Here is a 14,234-nt window from a genome sequence, read left to right as displayed (position 1 = left end):
ACTTTGATTTGAGTACATCCAAAGAATTCCGAATCGAGGTCAATATTACACACCCAATCGATTATAAACAAAACAATGACTAAATTACGTGGCCATGATGACATAATGACTCATGAGTTGATAATGTTATCTTAAACATCATCCGGATTAAACATAGAATGTATGATTATATAAATTGTTTACCTATTTTCCATTGCCTGATATACCATCGTCATATTGTCTGATATACCAAAGTTCATGACAATTTTAGGTTACGTCTGTTATGTTTGATTAAGTTTAGTTACTAAAATAAGAATATTATGTCAAGTACGATTAATTAAAAACTGCTCGCAAATGAAAACATAGTACCTAGATAAGCTTCCAACAAACTAATTCAAAAGATAAAGAGCGTGTGTTTCTGCGTCAGTCCCTTGAACATGTTAAGACAACATTAGATCATCGACTGATAAGCTACTATCGTGTTATTGTATCGCGTTTTACAAAGCCGTGCAAGCGTAATGATACCTGCACACAACCTTTCCGTTGTTGTCTAGGCTTTAAATATTCCCGCGAACGCTCCGGCTGTGGAATGAGCTCGATGAAATCTGTACACTCATATTTTTAGGAACCTCTGGACTTGTAAGCGACTTTTGGATGGTTAAACTAAGGCCACACCTCGGACACTGGCGATCAAACATATGAAAGAGGCGCGTTCCCAGCACACAGTCTAAGCTCGCGTAGGCGGCGTAGGTGAATGCGTACTATGCTTGGATAAGTGAAATATGATAGGTCGACTGTTCGCGATTTTGAGAGGCGGTAACTTTGAGATAACCGAGAGGGGTGGGCGGCACTTGCAGCGGGGAGCGGGAATGACCATACTGTACGAGTACTCTTTATTATACTGTGCTAAGGCTTACCTGGAGGGATGTAGGGCTGCGTAAGCGGCGGCGGCGAGGCCTCGAGCCGGTGGTAGGTGTCGGTGGTGACCTGGCCGGTGGGCGAGGGACTGAAGTTGACATGTTGGTTGTTGGAGGGCTTGTGCTCCGGTTCAAACTCCTGCGCGTACGCATTACCGATGATCAGCGGCTTGGTGGGTATGCCGCGCCCAGTCGGTATCTGAAGAAGTTAGAATTTGGCTGACTATCGACAAATTGCGGTTCATATGTCCACTATTTCGTTAAACTAGTTTATTTCTGTCTCTTTAAGATTTCCAGTACTATTTAATGCTACTGTGGTTGGTTCTTCTTATAAGTTTACCTACCTAATACTAAGCTAAACATAACTAAGAAATGTAAACTGCATTAAAATACCTACTTTCACGGTACATCTTGATGTGATTTGAGATACGGCTATGACTGAATGAATGGTTTTCTTAAGGTTTGTGCAATTAATTACAGTAAATAATTATAGACAGAACTCTCGTATTGCTAAATCCAAGTATCAATAAATAACATCATACGGGATGCGAGAGATTCCTATAATTTAATACGAATAATAATCATGAAGAGTTACCATGCTACAAGCGTTTAATATGTTCAAAATACTTCGAAATATGCGATATGATAAAATTTTAAATGTACAACTTCAACTTCTCGTCAGCATGACATCATCTTCTTTACATATCTGTAAATTTTAAATGTCTTCAAATTTTAATAATAATGTAAACATTGACTTCCTATACATCTGTCAAGTGGTAATATAAACAAACTAAGCGGTATTATAGTTTACCTGTCCATTTTCCAAGGTCGACACAGTGTCGGTCGTGCTCGACACAGAATGATGGCTCGCTCCACTCGGTGCCCTGCTGTGAGTTCTGTGAAAAACAAAACTGTGTTCAAACCGTTTGTAAACTGTTTTCTTGCTGTGTATAATCATTGCGCGGCACGGATAAAGAACAACGCTAAGCTCCGCCTGGACTGAACCTGTTAGACGGTCTACTTGCGAGTAAATGCACAAAATCGATTACCATGTTCCGGAAGATATTTTGTTCAAATTACCTACGTCAAGCGAGTCTTGGTAGAGGCCCATTATGCACTGTATTGTATGGTAGTAGAGCAACTTTAACGACAAATGGTAAACGATAAGTAACGTAATTATTGGTGATTTGCGAGATATGTTTGTTTGAAAATCATTCCTTCAGCGGCGAGGACGCGTTTGAGTCGGTGTTAGAAAATTGTCGAGGAAAAAAATTGAGCATGTCATATTGCTTTATAAATTTATAAATGAATGAATGGTTTGCTTTAAACATTAAAGACTATTTACATCCAGAATCATTCAAGTGAATGGCAGCAGGGCAGGTCATATCAATAAAAGATCGCTTTTATTAGATAATAAAACGGTTCTGAAGTTCCCGCAATAAAGGTGTCAACAATGCTCGTATATAAGATTATATTAACCGATATAAGTCTTTCAAATTATGTTTAGTGCGAATTTTATTACTGGAAAGTCTAGGAGATGTTAATAAGCTATTTTATGTAGTCCAATATGATTCCATAACCATGCAAACATTTCGAATTTTATTTTTACATAGAACCTTAGATTTTTACCTTGTGGAGTTCGGTGATTCCCTCGTGACGACCAGCACCAATGTGGCTCCGCTGGCCTTGAGCACCTCCACAGCATAGTAGTGGTCGACATCCACCACCGATGTTCCATTTACCGACAGCACCTTGTCCCCAACCTGAGCCAAAGGAGATCAAGTCAGATTACCTTTTACAATGACTTCGTTCGCAATACGACCGGTCAAGGATTAAGGATTGGATCGTGCGTCGGAGAGATGATTCTAAACTTGTTAGATATTAAAGAAACATTAGAAACTTATTTGACGTACAAAGCTGGCCTTCCTACAAACAAACGACACTAAGCGATTTGCTAGTTGGGTTTTGTGACATTGTTATGGAAGCTCAGTCAACATTCAGAAAAAGCTGTTTCAGGTTATAAAAGAAAGCGTTTAATTTCCATTCATATCGCTCCAATTTCTTGTTGTTTATTAAAGCCTATAGATAAATAATGACAATAACTCCTGGCGTGTCATTGAATCCGAAACAGTAAAAATCAACACAGATAAGACTTATTTTTAATTGGTTTCCGGTTACAGTAATGATGTCAACTAGGGCTTTACGGTTACTTAGTAGATTTTGTAGTCACAGCGCATTAACACTTTCGCTACCAAGAACCCGACTGTCGGGCACACCGCTCGTAGAAGCGTAGCCGATTACATGGGGAAACCCGTATGTAGCGAAAATGTCGTAGCGCCGCGTAGAGCCCGGTTTCGAAAGTGTTCTGCCAACTCATAGAACTTCAGGCGGCTTAGCACATTTTGCGTTCTCGCGCGCGAGTAAATTGTAGCTCAAACGTGACTTCAGGAATGGACTTGCGGGCGAGAGGACAAGTTTTTTTTTTGTTGACCCAGGGGGAATCCGTTATGGATCCCACTGACCCGGGAGAGTCCGACTGGTGGGTAAGTCCGACTCCCATAAACTAACTAGCCAGCATTTCACGTATACCGAATATCAATAAAACCAAAGATTTGGCGCCATCTACAATAAACAAGCATAAGTATATTTGTCTTAGCGTTTCTGAGGTTTGGTGTTACTCACTCTAAGACCCGCCAAGTATGCGGGTCCGTTGGGGGTGACCCTGGATATGAAGATGCCGTCATCGTCGCCGATGTAGGGCGTGGAGCCGCGGCCGCCCGCTATGCTGAGCCCGAGTCCGCCGGCCGCGCGCGCTATGCGCACCTCGATGCATCGCTGCTCGTTCACCAACTGAGTTACGCTTTCGGCTCGGTCTGATACTGATTCACCTGAAAACAGACAATTTTTAGTTTCTTATTTTTAAATTAAAGAACCATTCGCCTTGACTAGCCCACGGAGGAGTTAGTCAAAACGATTGGAACGACGCTCCACAAAGATTGCAGATGCAGACGTTTCCAGTTTGATAAAAATAGTTAATTTTGTTAAGTCTCTAGTGACTGCAATTACTCCTATCAAAGTTAAATTTACCTACCTATATTTTATTTACTTAATATTTAGTGATAAAACTCAAATCTGCGGATAAAATTTAAAGTAGTCATGGCCATTTATTTAGCCACAAATTATAATTGTACCTATTATTTGTCGCTAAAGTTGCACATCACAATCTCAACACAACATTATTTTATGCTTCAGACTAGAAGGATGCATTTTTAGTTTTTTTTTCTGTTCTGCGTGCGGAAAATGTCGAACCAAACTGCGCTAAACGAAATTGCCGCTTTTCGGTTCCGTGGAACAGATAACTTAGTATAGTATGTATGTATGCACACATCGGGCAAAAGAATAAGAAAGCCCGAGCACAATTTTATTGACCTAGGGTATGTAATGTACTACTTTTTGCAATTCCTTGCGAAGTTTACGGTGAAATGAAATGACATTAACTATGAGTAAATAGTATTTTATACAATTGTGATATAATACAGCCTTAAACGCTTGCTGACCAATAGTACACTCACAATATATCATCATCTTCATCATCAATGGAAAATATCATCATTCATGCTTAAAATTAATGTTAATAGAGTCGTTGATTCACCGTTGTATCAACATCGAATTACCTATGACATCTAGTCATCACAAAATCAAGTGTATAATTACCGTACATTAACAGTATGCTGTTACCGTATCTATCATCAATCTTATACAGGTTGTGGTTTGTTTGGTTTAAATTGATAACATCTACTATAGATGTATAGCTACCAGGAAGGGACAGCTCTATTTAAAAGAGGCAATGAACCGTAACAGTAAACAGCCGATCAATAATTGGAACGTCGAAGATAAAACAGACACGTTATCTCTTTTTATGCACCGACCATTGTTTCTTAACGAATTTCATATTACGCAATGGAAAAATAGTAATTAAAATGTATGTGCGGACTAAATAGTTATATAAATGCCTTAGAGAAACTTTGCAGAGTCAATAGGCTAACGAGCTTAATGTCTTTAGTCGGCTACTCTAATTGGTGCACTGATGTTAGACAATAACAATGCAGCTAGTAACTGCCATTGCAGACACGTTAAGCTAAATTATTTTAAGCCGTGAGGTCCATTTAATTGATCGTGGGCGTTGTAAACGCAGCGGCCATTGGCGGTAATTATGTTACAATTGATCACGAACAATGTGTCAAAGGATGCATTGCTGCATAATGCAGTGTCACAAGGTTAACATGCGATCACGAATGATTTCGCCACGACATTGAGCGACAAAGTTCACCGGATGAGACAGAATTTGACTTTCACACGTCCAACCTTCGGCGGGCTATCCCTAAACGATGCCATTAGGTGTATACGTAGATACATCCATTGTTACGTTCTCTCCGAGCCGCTTTCGGCTACATTGACGGATGATTTTAACGTTAAATAAGATTATGTATCGTTCTAATAATGTCGATCGATAAAAAAATGGAATCAAAAATATTTTTAGAGTCATTGACGTCTGGAATGCTCCGTTAAATTGTTGGTAAAATCCGCGCTAACTTGAATATGAAATGAGCTGACGCATTGTCAGAGTTGTTCTCACGATAATGTACAATTGATGAGATAAACAAACATGGGGGCAGTGGAATCGTGGTCCGGGCTCAACGCAGCGGCGTCCTGAGTAGAATTCTCGACAATAGCCAATCAGTCATGATGCTTTCACCCCCGGATCATCTTAATAGAATAATAATGCAACTATGCATTATATTTCCAACTGATCGTGATATCACTGAGGGACTCGTGACTCTGGTTTTACAGTAGTCTTATTTTAATGGGAATGCTGTTTCTTAGGAAAGTAGGTAATTTAGTTTCAATCGAAATGTAACAGACAGGTGAAAGTCGGTTTCGGTAGTTTAATACAGTTTACTTTATCGTGTATTTGCACAAGATTACATGCGTAGCAAAGATAAAGTGCATATCTTGCGATAATATCTTGAGCGTTCATATGCTGCAGCAAATAGCGCTCAGCTTGAGCTCAATTTGCGTAAATAACAACACGTTGGCTCAACATTCTCTGCCACGTTTTAATGTTGTAGTAATAAATAACGGTAAGGTACAGTTTGAAACTATTACTTGTGATTATAACCAAATTAAGATTGCTCTATAAATTCACTAAGATGATGGACTAAAACAATAACAATTATAATCATTTTGATATTACACAGAGAAACTAAGTGGAATTGAAATTAATTTTTAATGACAGGATATAACGATAAAATTGTAACTATCTAAATCAATTAAAATAACAAGTAGGAAATGGCAAATGACACTTAAATGTTAACGCGTACCCAATGAACTCGATCTAACTGAGAAAATGCAGCAGCAACGTAAGAACTTACAATTATGATGATTGAATGTAAGAGGCGGGCCGTTAACATTGTATTAACGCAGGCAATTTGATTTAATGGAATACGGCGAAGCTTAATGGGCGTAAGTGTTTACTGTGAGAAGCTTTCGCTACCCCGCAGAGCCCGACAAAGGAACTAAATCAAGGAATATCCCGGTACATATTGCTACAGAACCGTACAGATTACAATTTGTTATTGAAGTTTGCTGAGTAAGTCTCACAATGCATTGCAATATATTCCAAAGGATGAAATTTTTAAAGAACACTTAAACTACACTTATTCATCATTCGCTTGCCCTTATCCCATTCATTTGGGGTCGGCGCAGCATGTCTTCCGCTTCCATACCTCCCTATCATCCGTCATCCGCCACGACACATATCACTGGTAATTAAAAATGCCCGCGTGTGCTGTGAACACTTGTAATAAGCGCTCAAATACCTCAAGTTTGCAAAAAAAAATATGGCATAATATTCCATTTGTAAGTAATTTTAATATTGTTGTATTACTGTTTTTATTATCTAAATGATAATATTTTTGTCATACATCATCGAATATCGATTTATGTGATCGAATGCAATCGATTTGAAATTTGTTGGTGGGTAGAAATTACGTCACGATCACTCCCCACGAGACTTCGATTTTTTGCTGTTTAAGAAGTTACCTAATGTGGTTTAAAATAGGGTCGATATTTATATATCAATTTATTCATAAAAAATCTAGAAAAGGCGCACTCCCCACGAGACTTCATTTTTATATTTTGTAAGAATTAACCTAATTGCAATAAGAATAGAGCATATAATAATATTGAAAAGGATAATTGAAAATTAGAAAATTCACCTGCCCGAGACTTGGTCGTAGAGATGTGGGCATGGTCGATGAAATACCAACTATCGATAGAAAAGTATTATTTGCAAACCTTGATCACACAATTCATTTGAAATATTTTAACTTCTAATTAGCAGAAACGTCTGCAATCGATGCCATTAGACTTAGAATAAATTTAAAAGTGGAAAAAATGTCTGCCTTGGGTGAGACTTGAACTCACGGCCTCTGGATCGATACTCCAGCGCTCTGCCAACTGAGCCACCAAGACTTCAACCAAGCCAGCGAAATTTTCCACCACTTAGGTCAATGGGACCCGTAGCGACATCTACCGTAAGAGTGTTAAACTTCTTAAACGGCAACCGGAGTTCCAAGTCATATTGGAAATTCACCAGTTACGATGCGCTAACCATGCTAAATTTTAAAATAAATTTAAAAGTGGAAAAAATGTCTGCCTTGGGTGAGACTTGAACTCACGGCCTCTGGATCGATACTCCAGCGCTCTGCCAACTGAGCCACCAAGACTTCAACCAAGCCAGCAAATTTTAAAATTTAGCATGGTTAGCGCATCGTAACTGGTGAATTTCCAATATGACTTGGAACTCCGGTTGCCGTTTAAGAAGTTTAACACTCTTACGGTAGATGTCGCTACGGGTCCTATTGACCTAAGTGGTGGAAAATTTCGCTGGCTTGGTTGAAGTCTTGGTGGCTCAGTTGGCAGAGCGCTGGAGTATCGATCCAGAGGCCGTGAGTTCAAGTCTCACCCAAGGCAGACATTTTTTCCACTTTTAAATATATTCATTTGAAATATATTTGCAATTTTCCGAAAGATAATGATTTGAGTTTTATTACATGTAATTAATAAACTTTTCACTTTGAACCAGTATTGATAACAGTTAACCAAGTTTGTCTATAATGATTTAGTACCACCAACCGCAGTAAACGTTGTTGATTAGTTAGTCTGGAAAAATAAATTAATGTTTTGTCAAAATGTCAAATATTTCTTTACCTACTAATCCTATTATCCATCGCTAGTCCACCCGCGTGATACCTACTACCCAGGATTGTCATTAGTGAATTTTAATATGATTATAATAGCACAGAATATATAATAGTACAAGTACAGAAGGCCCACTGCTTTGATGTTCACGACATGCCGCCTTTTTAAATACCTACAAAATTCTAACAAAGAAACGAGCCGCACGTGCGCGGCGCCCGGCGATAGGGTTGCCTATGCCTTAAAACGAATTAATACTCAGATAAAACGTTACACTATTATATTCAAGTCTTGGATAATTTCTAGGTATATTTATAGTATTTATATATTTTTGTTTAAGTTCTAACATCACAAGCCTTATTGAATCTTTTCGAGGAACTTAATCAATAGTAGATCTGTGTAAAGTGTCCTATGGTATTTATTTTCTTCATGATATCTATTTACCTAAGCATTACTAGCCATTCCACACGCGGACATCGCATATGAACCTTAAAAAAAACTCGCGCCGTAAAGTAACATTAGAAAGTGCGAACGTGCGTTCCGTGAGAACGCGCGCCACCCCTGATTAGGCCGCGAACTCGCGGCCGCCCGCATGTACTTGTAGCGCGGCGATAGAATCGCCGAGTGAGCCGCCCCTGATAATAGTGCCAAACATTAAACAGATCTAGAAAAAACAACGACATCATTAAAATTATAATTTGCTTGATTAATTATTATCGACTTCAGTTATCGATGCCTGCTTCATCCCTATAGTTTGAGACACACACGTGCGCATTTAGTGTCCGTATACACTGTGTTTCTACGAAGTATTTCCATGTGTGATATGTCTGTGTGCATGATAATGAGCATGTGTTATTTTTTTATCATAATGTGCGTGTGTATTGACAATAATATTTTTTGCATTTGTGATTACTCCTTTACATGTGTTATTTCCTCACCTCCCGCGAATCTTGGCAGAATTATTTGTACGTAGACGAAACATGAAGGCTACTCCAGTTTATAAGGACTGTATCGTTAATTATAGGGACACAACAAACCTCGTCTAAATGTTGACATGTGCATAATTTTGTATTATTATGGTCCGAGAGTATGATCTGAAGGTATTGGTAAGTACTATTTGATATAAGAAGGTCTGATATTTTTTTTATTTTAGGGACCTTATGGTACTTTCATTAAGGTCTAGCAAATACATTTCGGACAACCCCTAATCTGGCTTAATTTGAGAATATCTCAAAGACTTTTTGTACTATTTCGACAAACAAAGGTTAATATGCTGCCAAAATATATTTTTTAAGAGTCCTCTTCATGGTTATTCAATTGGGTACTTGCAGAATAAATGCGGTGAATTTATATAATTTAAAAAAACGCATTTTTGAGCAACGTTCCGGTTTGCCGTAAATTTTTGATACAAGCAGGATGAGAGAAATAGATAAAAAAAATTAGGCATAGGCCAATGTCTAATAGACATTCATGGTGTTTGAACAGTGCCTAAACCAGATCGATATAAACAGTGTATGATAGTTAAATTCGACATTAAAGTCGGAGTTAGCGTAAGCACCATGCCACATTCTCTAAATGGCCGCCATACACAGATCATGAACTTTATTTTTTTTAAATAACAGTGGCTAGACTATGTCTAGATATTCTGCTTTGTGGATCATGTGTCGTTGAGGTTCGTACTGTACAATTTTTTTTCTGTCAGCAATTCTCGAAAAGTTTGTACAAAAATTAAGGAAAAAGTTAAATTTGTTTTTATTAATTCCTATTTTGTTACCAAGATTTTGTTAATTAATTGAGATTTTATTAAGTTTTATTTCGTCATTAAGGTTCTCTAGAATCTATATTTTCTTAATTATAACAATTAACACAGGTTACTTTCGTAAGATATATACAGATATATCTTACGAAAGTCGACTTATATTACTAAATGTTGGTAACAAAAAAGGATCAATTAAAATTTGCTGACGTGGCTATGTACAAAGTTGACGGGAACTGCTGTTGTACGCACTTTGTGAATTTTCTAGTAGCATTTGTCCGAAATCGTAATCGTTACTCGGGAGGATTAAGTCAATGCTGTCTAAACCACATGCTTTACGTCGAGTTTCTAGGACAAAATGCGTACCTTATTATGTGCCTTATTAAGCCCATGTCTTGTTATAAGAAAAAAATATAATAGCAAATAAATACGGCTACTCAAAGTTGTCTCCATATTTAACGATACAGTCTTTATTTCCTCCGAGTCCGTCATCTCATCATTCACTTGCTTTCGCTTCATATCATCTCTCACACAATCCATCCAACTTTTCCTCTCCCGTTACTTCCTTCCACACTCATTCGCAATGCCTTTCTCGTCACATGACTTTCATCCCTTCGCATCACATGCCCATACCATGCCAGACGATTCGCTCTTACTTTTTCTACTATCGGTGCAACTTTCAGGCTTCCTCTTATATACTCATTCTTTATCTTATCCATTCTTGTCACACCACACTTACTATGAGTGTTAATATACATATAGGTACATAAAATTCTTAATTAACCCCAATACAGATTTTTAACGATAACTTCTTGTTGATGCAACAACAATTTACGCTATAGTTGTTATAACACCATTAACACCATAATACGAATGACTTCATATACAGCTCATGTGACCTACATAGAACTGAAACCCTTTATGTTTACTTGCTGACCGTATAAGCGCTTTGATACAGCACTGTTAACATCCCATCCCATTAAAGTAAACTCATTCACGAAAAACATGACCTTGCTAAGAATTTGTATTCTCCTAAATCGGGAGATGACACAATCACTACAGGCCTACAAACTAGCAAACGAGGATAGGTCAAGTAGCGCACTTGAAGGAGCCAAATTATGACCACCTATTGCAAGTTACGAAACAAGGCAGAACAAACAACACGAGTATCGCCCAAATATGTGAGCGATGACCGCATAGGTAATATAAGATTACTGTTTCACCTTCGTTCGGCGACATGGCCAATGAACAGGTTGTCGTAAAACTAAAAACATTACGTATGACCTATTGAGCAGAAACGACAGGCTATTTTAATATTACTGTGCACGATTCGGTCTATGCCCTGGTACAGGTTAGCTTACAATGAAAATTTGCATATTTGACAAAGTGTTTTTGCACGAATAATACTGTGTGGTATTTAATTGAGCTAGATTTAAAGTGGAACAGCAGTTAAAAATGTTTTTTTTTTTATTTCATATATGTAAAGACTAACAACTTGTTTTGATAATTTGCATTCCGCTATAAGTGCAAACATTTGTACGTTCAAGTGTTGAAATGAGCGTGAACTTCCATTAAGAAAGTAGATTGCATTTCTGATGTGGTTTACGAGTCCTGCCCGCCAGGTGGTGGGCGGCTGGCCGGTTTGATATAAAACAACAGATGCTCTGACCGATCCTTTGAAGGATGTTGCCCCGGTTTATAAGACTAACGGTACGTAATAAATATTTATTTGGCACATTTTTAAATATGTTAATACGAAATATATTAATAGATACGTATAATAAAGCGATGCTGGGTCAAAGTTTATATTGAACGATAGCGATTATACAAAACAGGTACATTTCTTGACCAGTAGGTATCATAATTTATATTATATCAAAACATATAATTGGCAATTGGCTCACATCAGGATGAGTAAAATGCTTTGACAGAATTAAGTCATATTTTTATTGATTCCCAAACGTAAACAATGAATGGAACCTCCGATCGATTCCAACATATTTTTGATACAATTCAAAGATGCAACTATAGAGCTTTCAGGTCCACCATGTAATTTGCGTTTGTTATCGCTTATCAGTAGATGTGTTTATGCTAGTGTCGTTGATTGTATAATTACCTACATGTTGAAATATATTTTACTAAAAAGACCTCTTTTAAGACTTTTTTGAACATTTTATGTAAATATATTATTTATAAACTAATTTATATTGAAAATTATGCACCATCATGGTTTTCTACACCTACCTACATGGTTTACTAACCTATTTAAATACATACACTTAAATACAACAAATAATCAGGTAAATAAAATAAATCCCCGTAATCACTGGCTCACAACAGTCACAACACTATTGCACTCGTAAATGTTTCCGAAGGAAAGTGCACTTACGCTTTTTCCTTCTTATGACACCCATTTCCTCGTTTCAGGCAGTTCTGCCGCTTCCTGCTATAAGCCGGGCTAACTGCGGAAGCGCGAACACCGGCCCCGATAATATCTATAATCTAACGTCTATCAACTTCAAGCACTAGCCAGTTAGCCCTAATGCATTCCAGATCTGGCATTGTCCAAAAACAAAAACTGTTCTTCACTATAAGAATTTAAGTTTTATCGAAAATAAAACAAATGGTAATCTAAGTTTCGATTGTATGTAAATAGATAGAATATATCGTGATCACTGAACCGGGATAGATGAGCCTCGTGCGCGCGCGCTACCCGAGGCGCAAGCGCTGACGGAATGCGCGCGCAGCAACCACCTCGGGAGGCTGTGGCGCCGGCGCCGCGTCCTCTCCTCTCGTATAAAAATAGAAAGTCACAACCCGTACACGCTCCTTTTATTTTTACCCTGGCATTACCCGACGATTATCTGCATCGGTTGATCGTATCTATGTATCGAGCGCGAGTTCTCGCTTCCGATCATATTCAACATCATTCAGAATTGAAGAGGCCGACAGTGCAACTATTTTTCACCTCAACAGATCGTAAAAACTTCCTTTATTATTAACAAATTATTGAGGAAGTTGCATTTTATTTTATCCACCAAATAGCAAACTAATATTATTTGTTTTCTTATTTTGACTGGGATAAACTCAAGTGATGCGTACATGATTTGTACGTATTTATTTAACCTATTGTGCCCTGCCCTGTAATATTTTTAGTTGTCTTTAAAACGGTTCCTTTATCAAGCGAGACGATTTATGGGGCGCAATAAAACACCGATTCAATGTTTCGACATTATGCATACAAAATTAAAATCGTCAAAGTATTAATTTTAATTGGATCAGTTATTTTTGTTTTAATTGGATCAGTTATTTTGGGTTAGGATAGGTCTTTGAGACTATAGTTTTACGTTTGCAGAGGACCACAACACTACTTCTATAGTAAACATTGTGACATTTATATGAGACCATAGTAAATATAGGTACTTAATTACTTTGCTAAACAACCTTCTGTGCAATATTCATGAGAGATCAAGAAGGTAATCTCAATTAAAAGAGGAAAGTTACGACTTAGTGAACAGATTGTCGCTAATGCGCTGTATAATTGAAGTTAATTTCATAAATCGCGTTACAGCGAGAGATAAACTACAGCCTAGCAATTACTGAATGATGAGGAAAATAAGAAAATGTTCGACACGGTGCGTGCAATCTGAAAAGCTTAGCGTATTTACCGGGCAGGATATGCCTTTCAGCTTTCCAATTGAAGAAACTTTATAACCGGCGGTGGACATACTGCACTGTTTCATATGATTAATATATGCAAGGATGCCAATCAGATACGGCATACGGCACGCATCGTAGTGGATACTATCGCGACTACTTAATATCACACTTTAGCTAACATACATGAGAAAGGACAATTTTCACCGTGGTAACGTTTATGCATCTGCGATTTAAGTAACGGTTGCGGTGATGCAAATCTTGGAGCATGTCACACGATCTGGTTTACCGTTATTTTTAAGGCGGATACTAAAATTTATAGAAGTGTGTTTAAAGCTATACTCAATTTTATAGTCTTGGACGATTCAGCTGAATCATAAAATTAGAATTTATTGTTCTCATGAATTATAATACTAGAGTTTGGTTAGGTAAAAGCGATACCTATAGCTAAGTTTTATTACATAAGGACTCCTATATTCGATGATTGATGTTATACTATTGATGAACAATAAACCATTCATAACCGAATTTTATGTAATACCTTATTTACGTTATTAATGGATCAGTTTATAGGGATAAACATCTCGTACCTTCAATACTAACATACATAAATACATTAAGATATTGATTTCCTCAGTGCCACGAGATTAATAATACAAACAAGA

General features: G+C 37.6%; 1 protein-coding gene across 18 annotated transcripts in view; it reads right to left on the bottom strand.

The window, feature by feature from the left end:
* LOC125242358 (protein lap4) overlaps positions 1-14,234 on the bottom strand; it is a 116,874-nt gene that overhangs the window by 30,396 nt on the left and 72,244 nt on the right. For 17 of the 18 annotated variants that reach the window (XM_048151139.1, XM_048151143.1, XM_048151149.1 and 14 more), the window contains 4 exons: positions 3,579-3,784; positions 2,526-2,659; positions 1,708-1,792; positions 897-1,095 (listed from right to left, as the gene is read on the bottom strand). In XM_048151139.1, the coding sequence (XP_048007096.1) occupies positions 897-1,095; positions 1,708-1,792; positions 2,526-2,659; positions 3,579-3,784 (624 nt within the window). Of the gene's footprint in view, positions 1-896; positions 1,096-1,707; positions 1,793-2,525; positions 2,660-3,578; positions 3,785-12,301; positions 12,436-14,234 lie in introns of those variants that run through there. The other variant, XM_048151156.1, reaches the window with a different exon arrangement.

This window comes from Leguminivora glycinivorella, chromosome 2, assembly GCF_023078275.1.
Source record: "Leguminivora glycinivorella isolate SPB_JAAS2020 chromosome 2, LegGlyc_1.1, whole genome shotgun sequence".
Taxonomy (NCBI): domain Eukaryota; kingdom Metazoa; phylum Arthropoda; class Insecta; order Lepidoptera; family Tortricidae; genus Leguminivora; species Leguminivora glycinivorella.
Note: the sequence above shows the minus strand (reverse complement) of the source record. Positions and strands in the feature narration are given on the sequence as shown.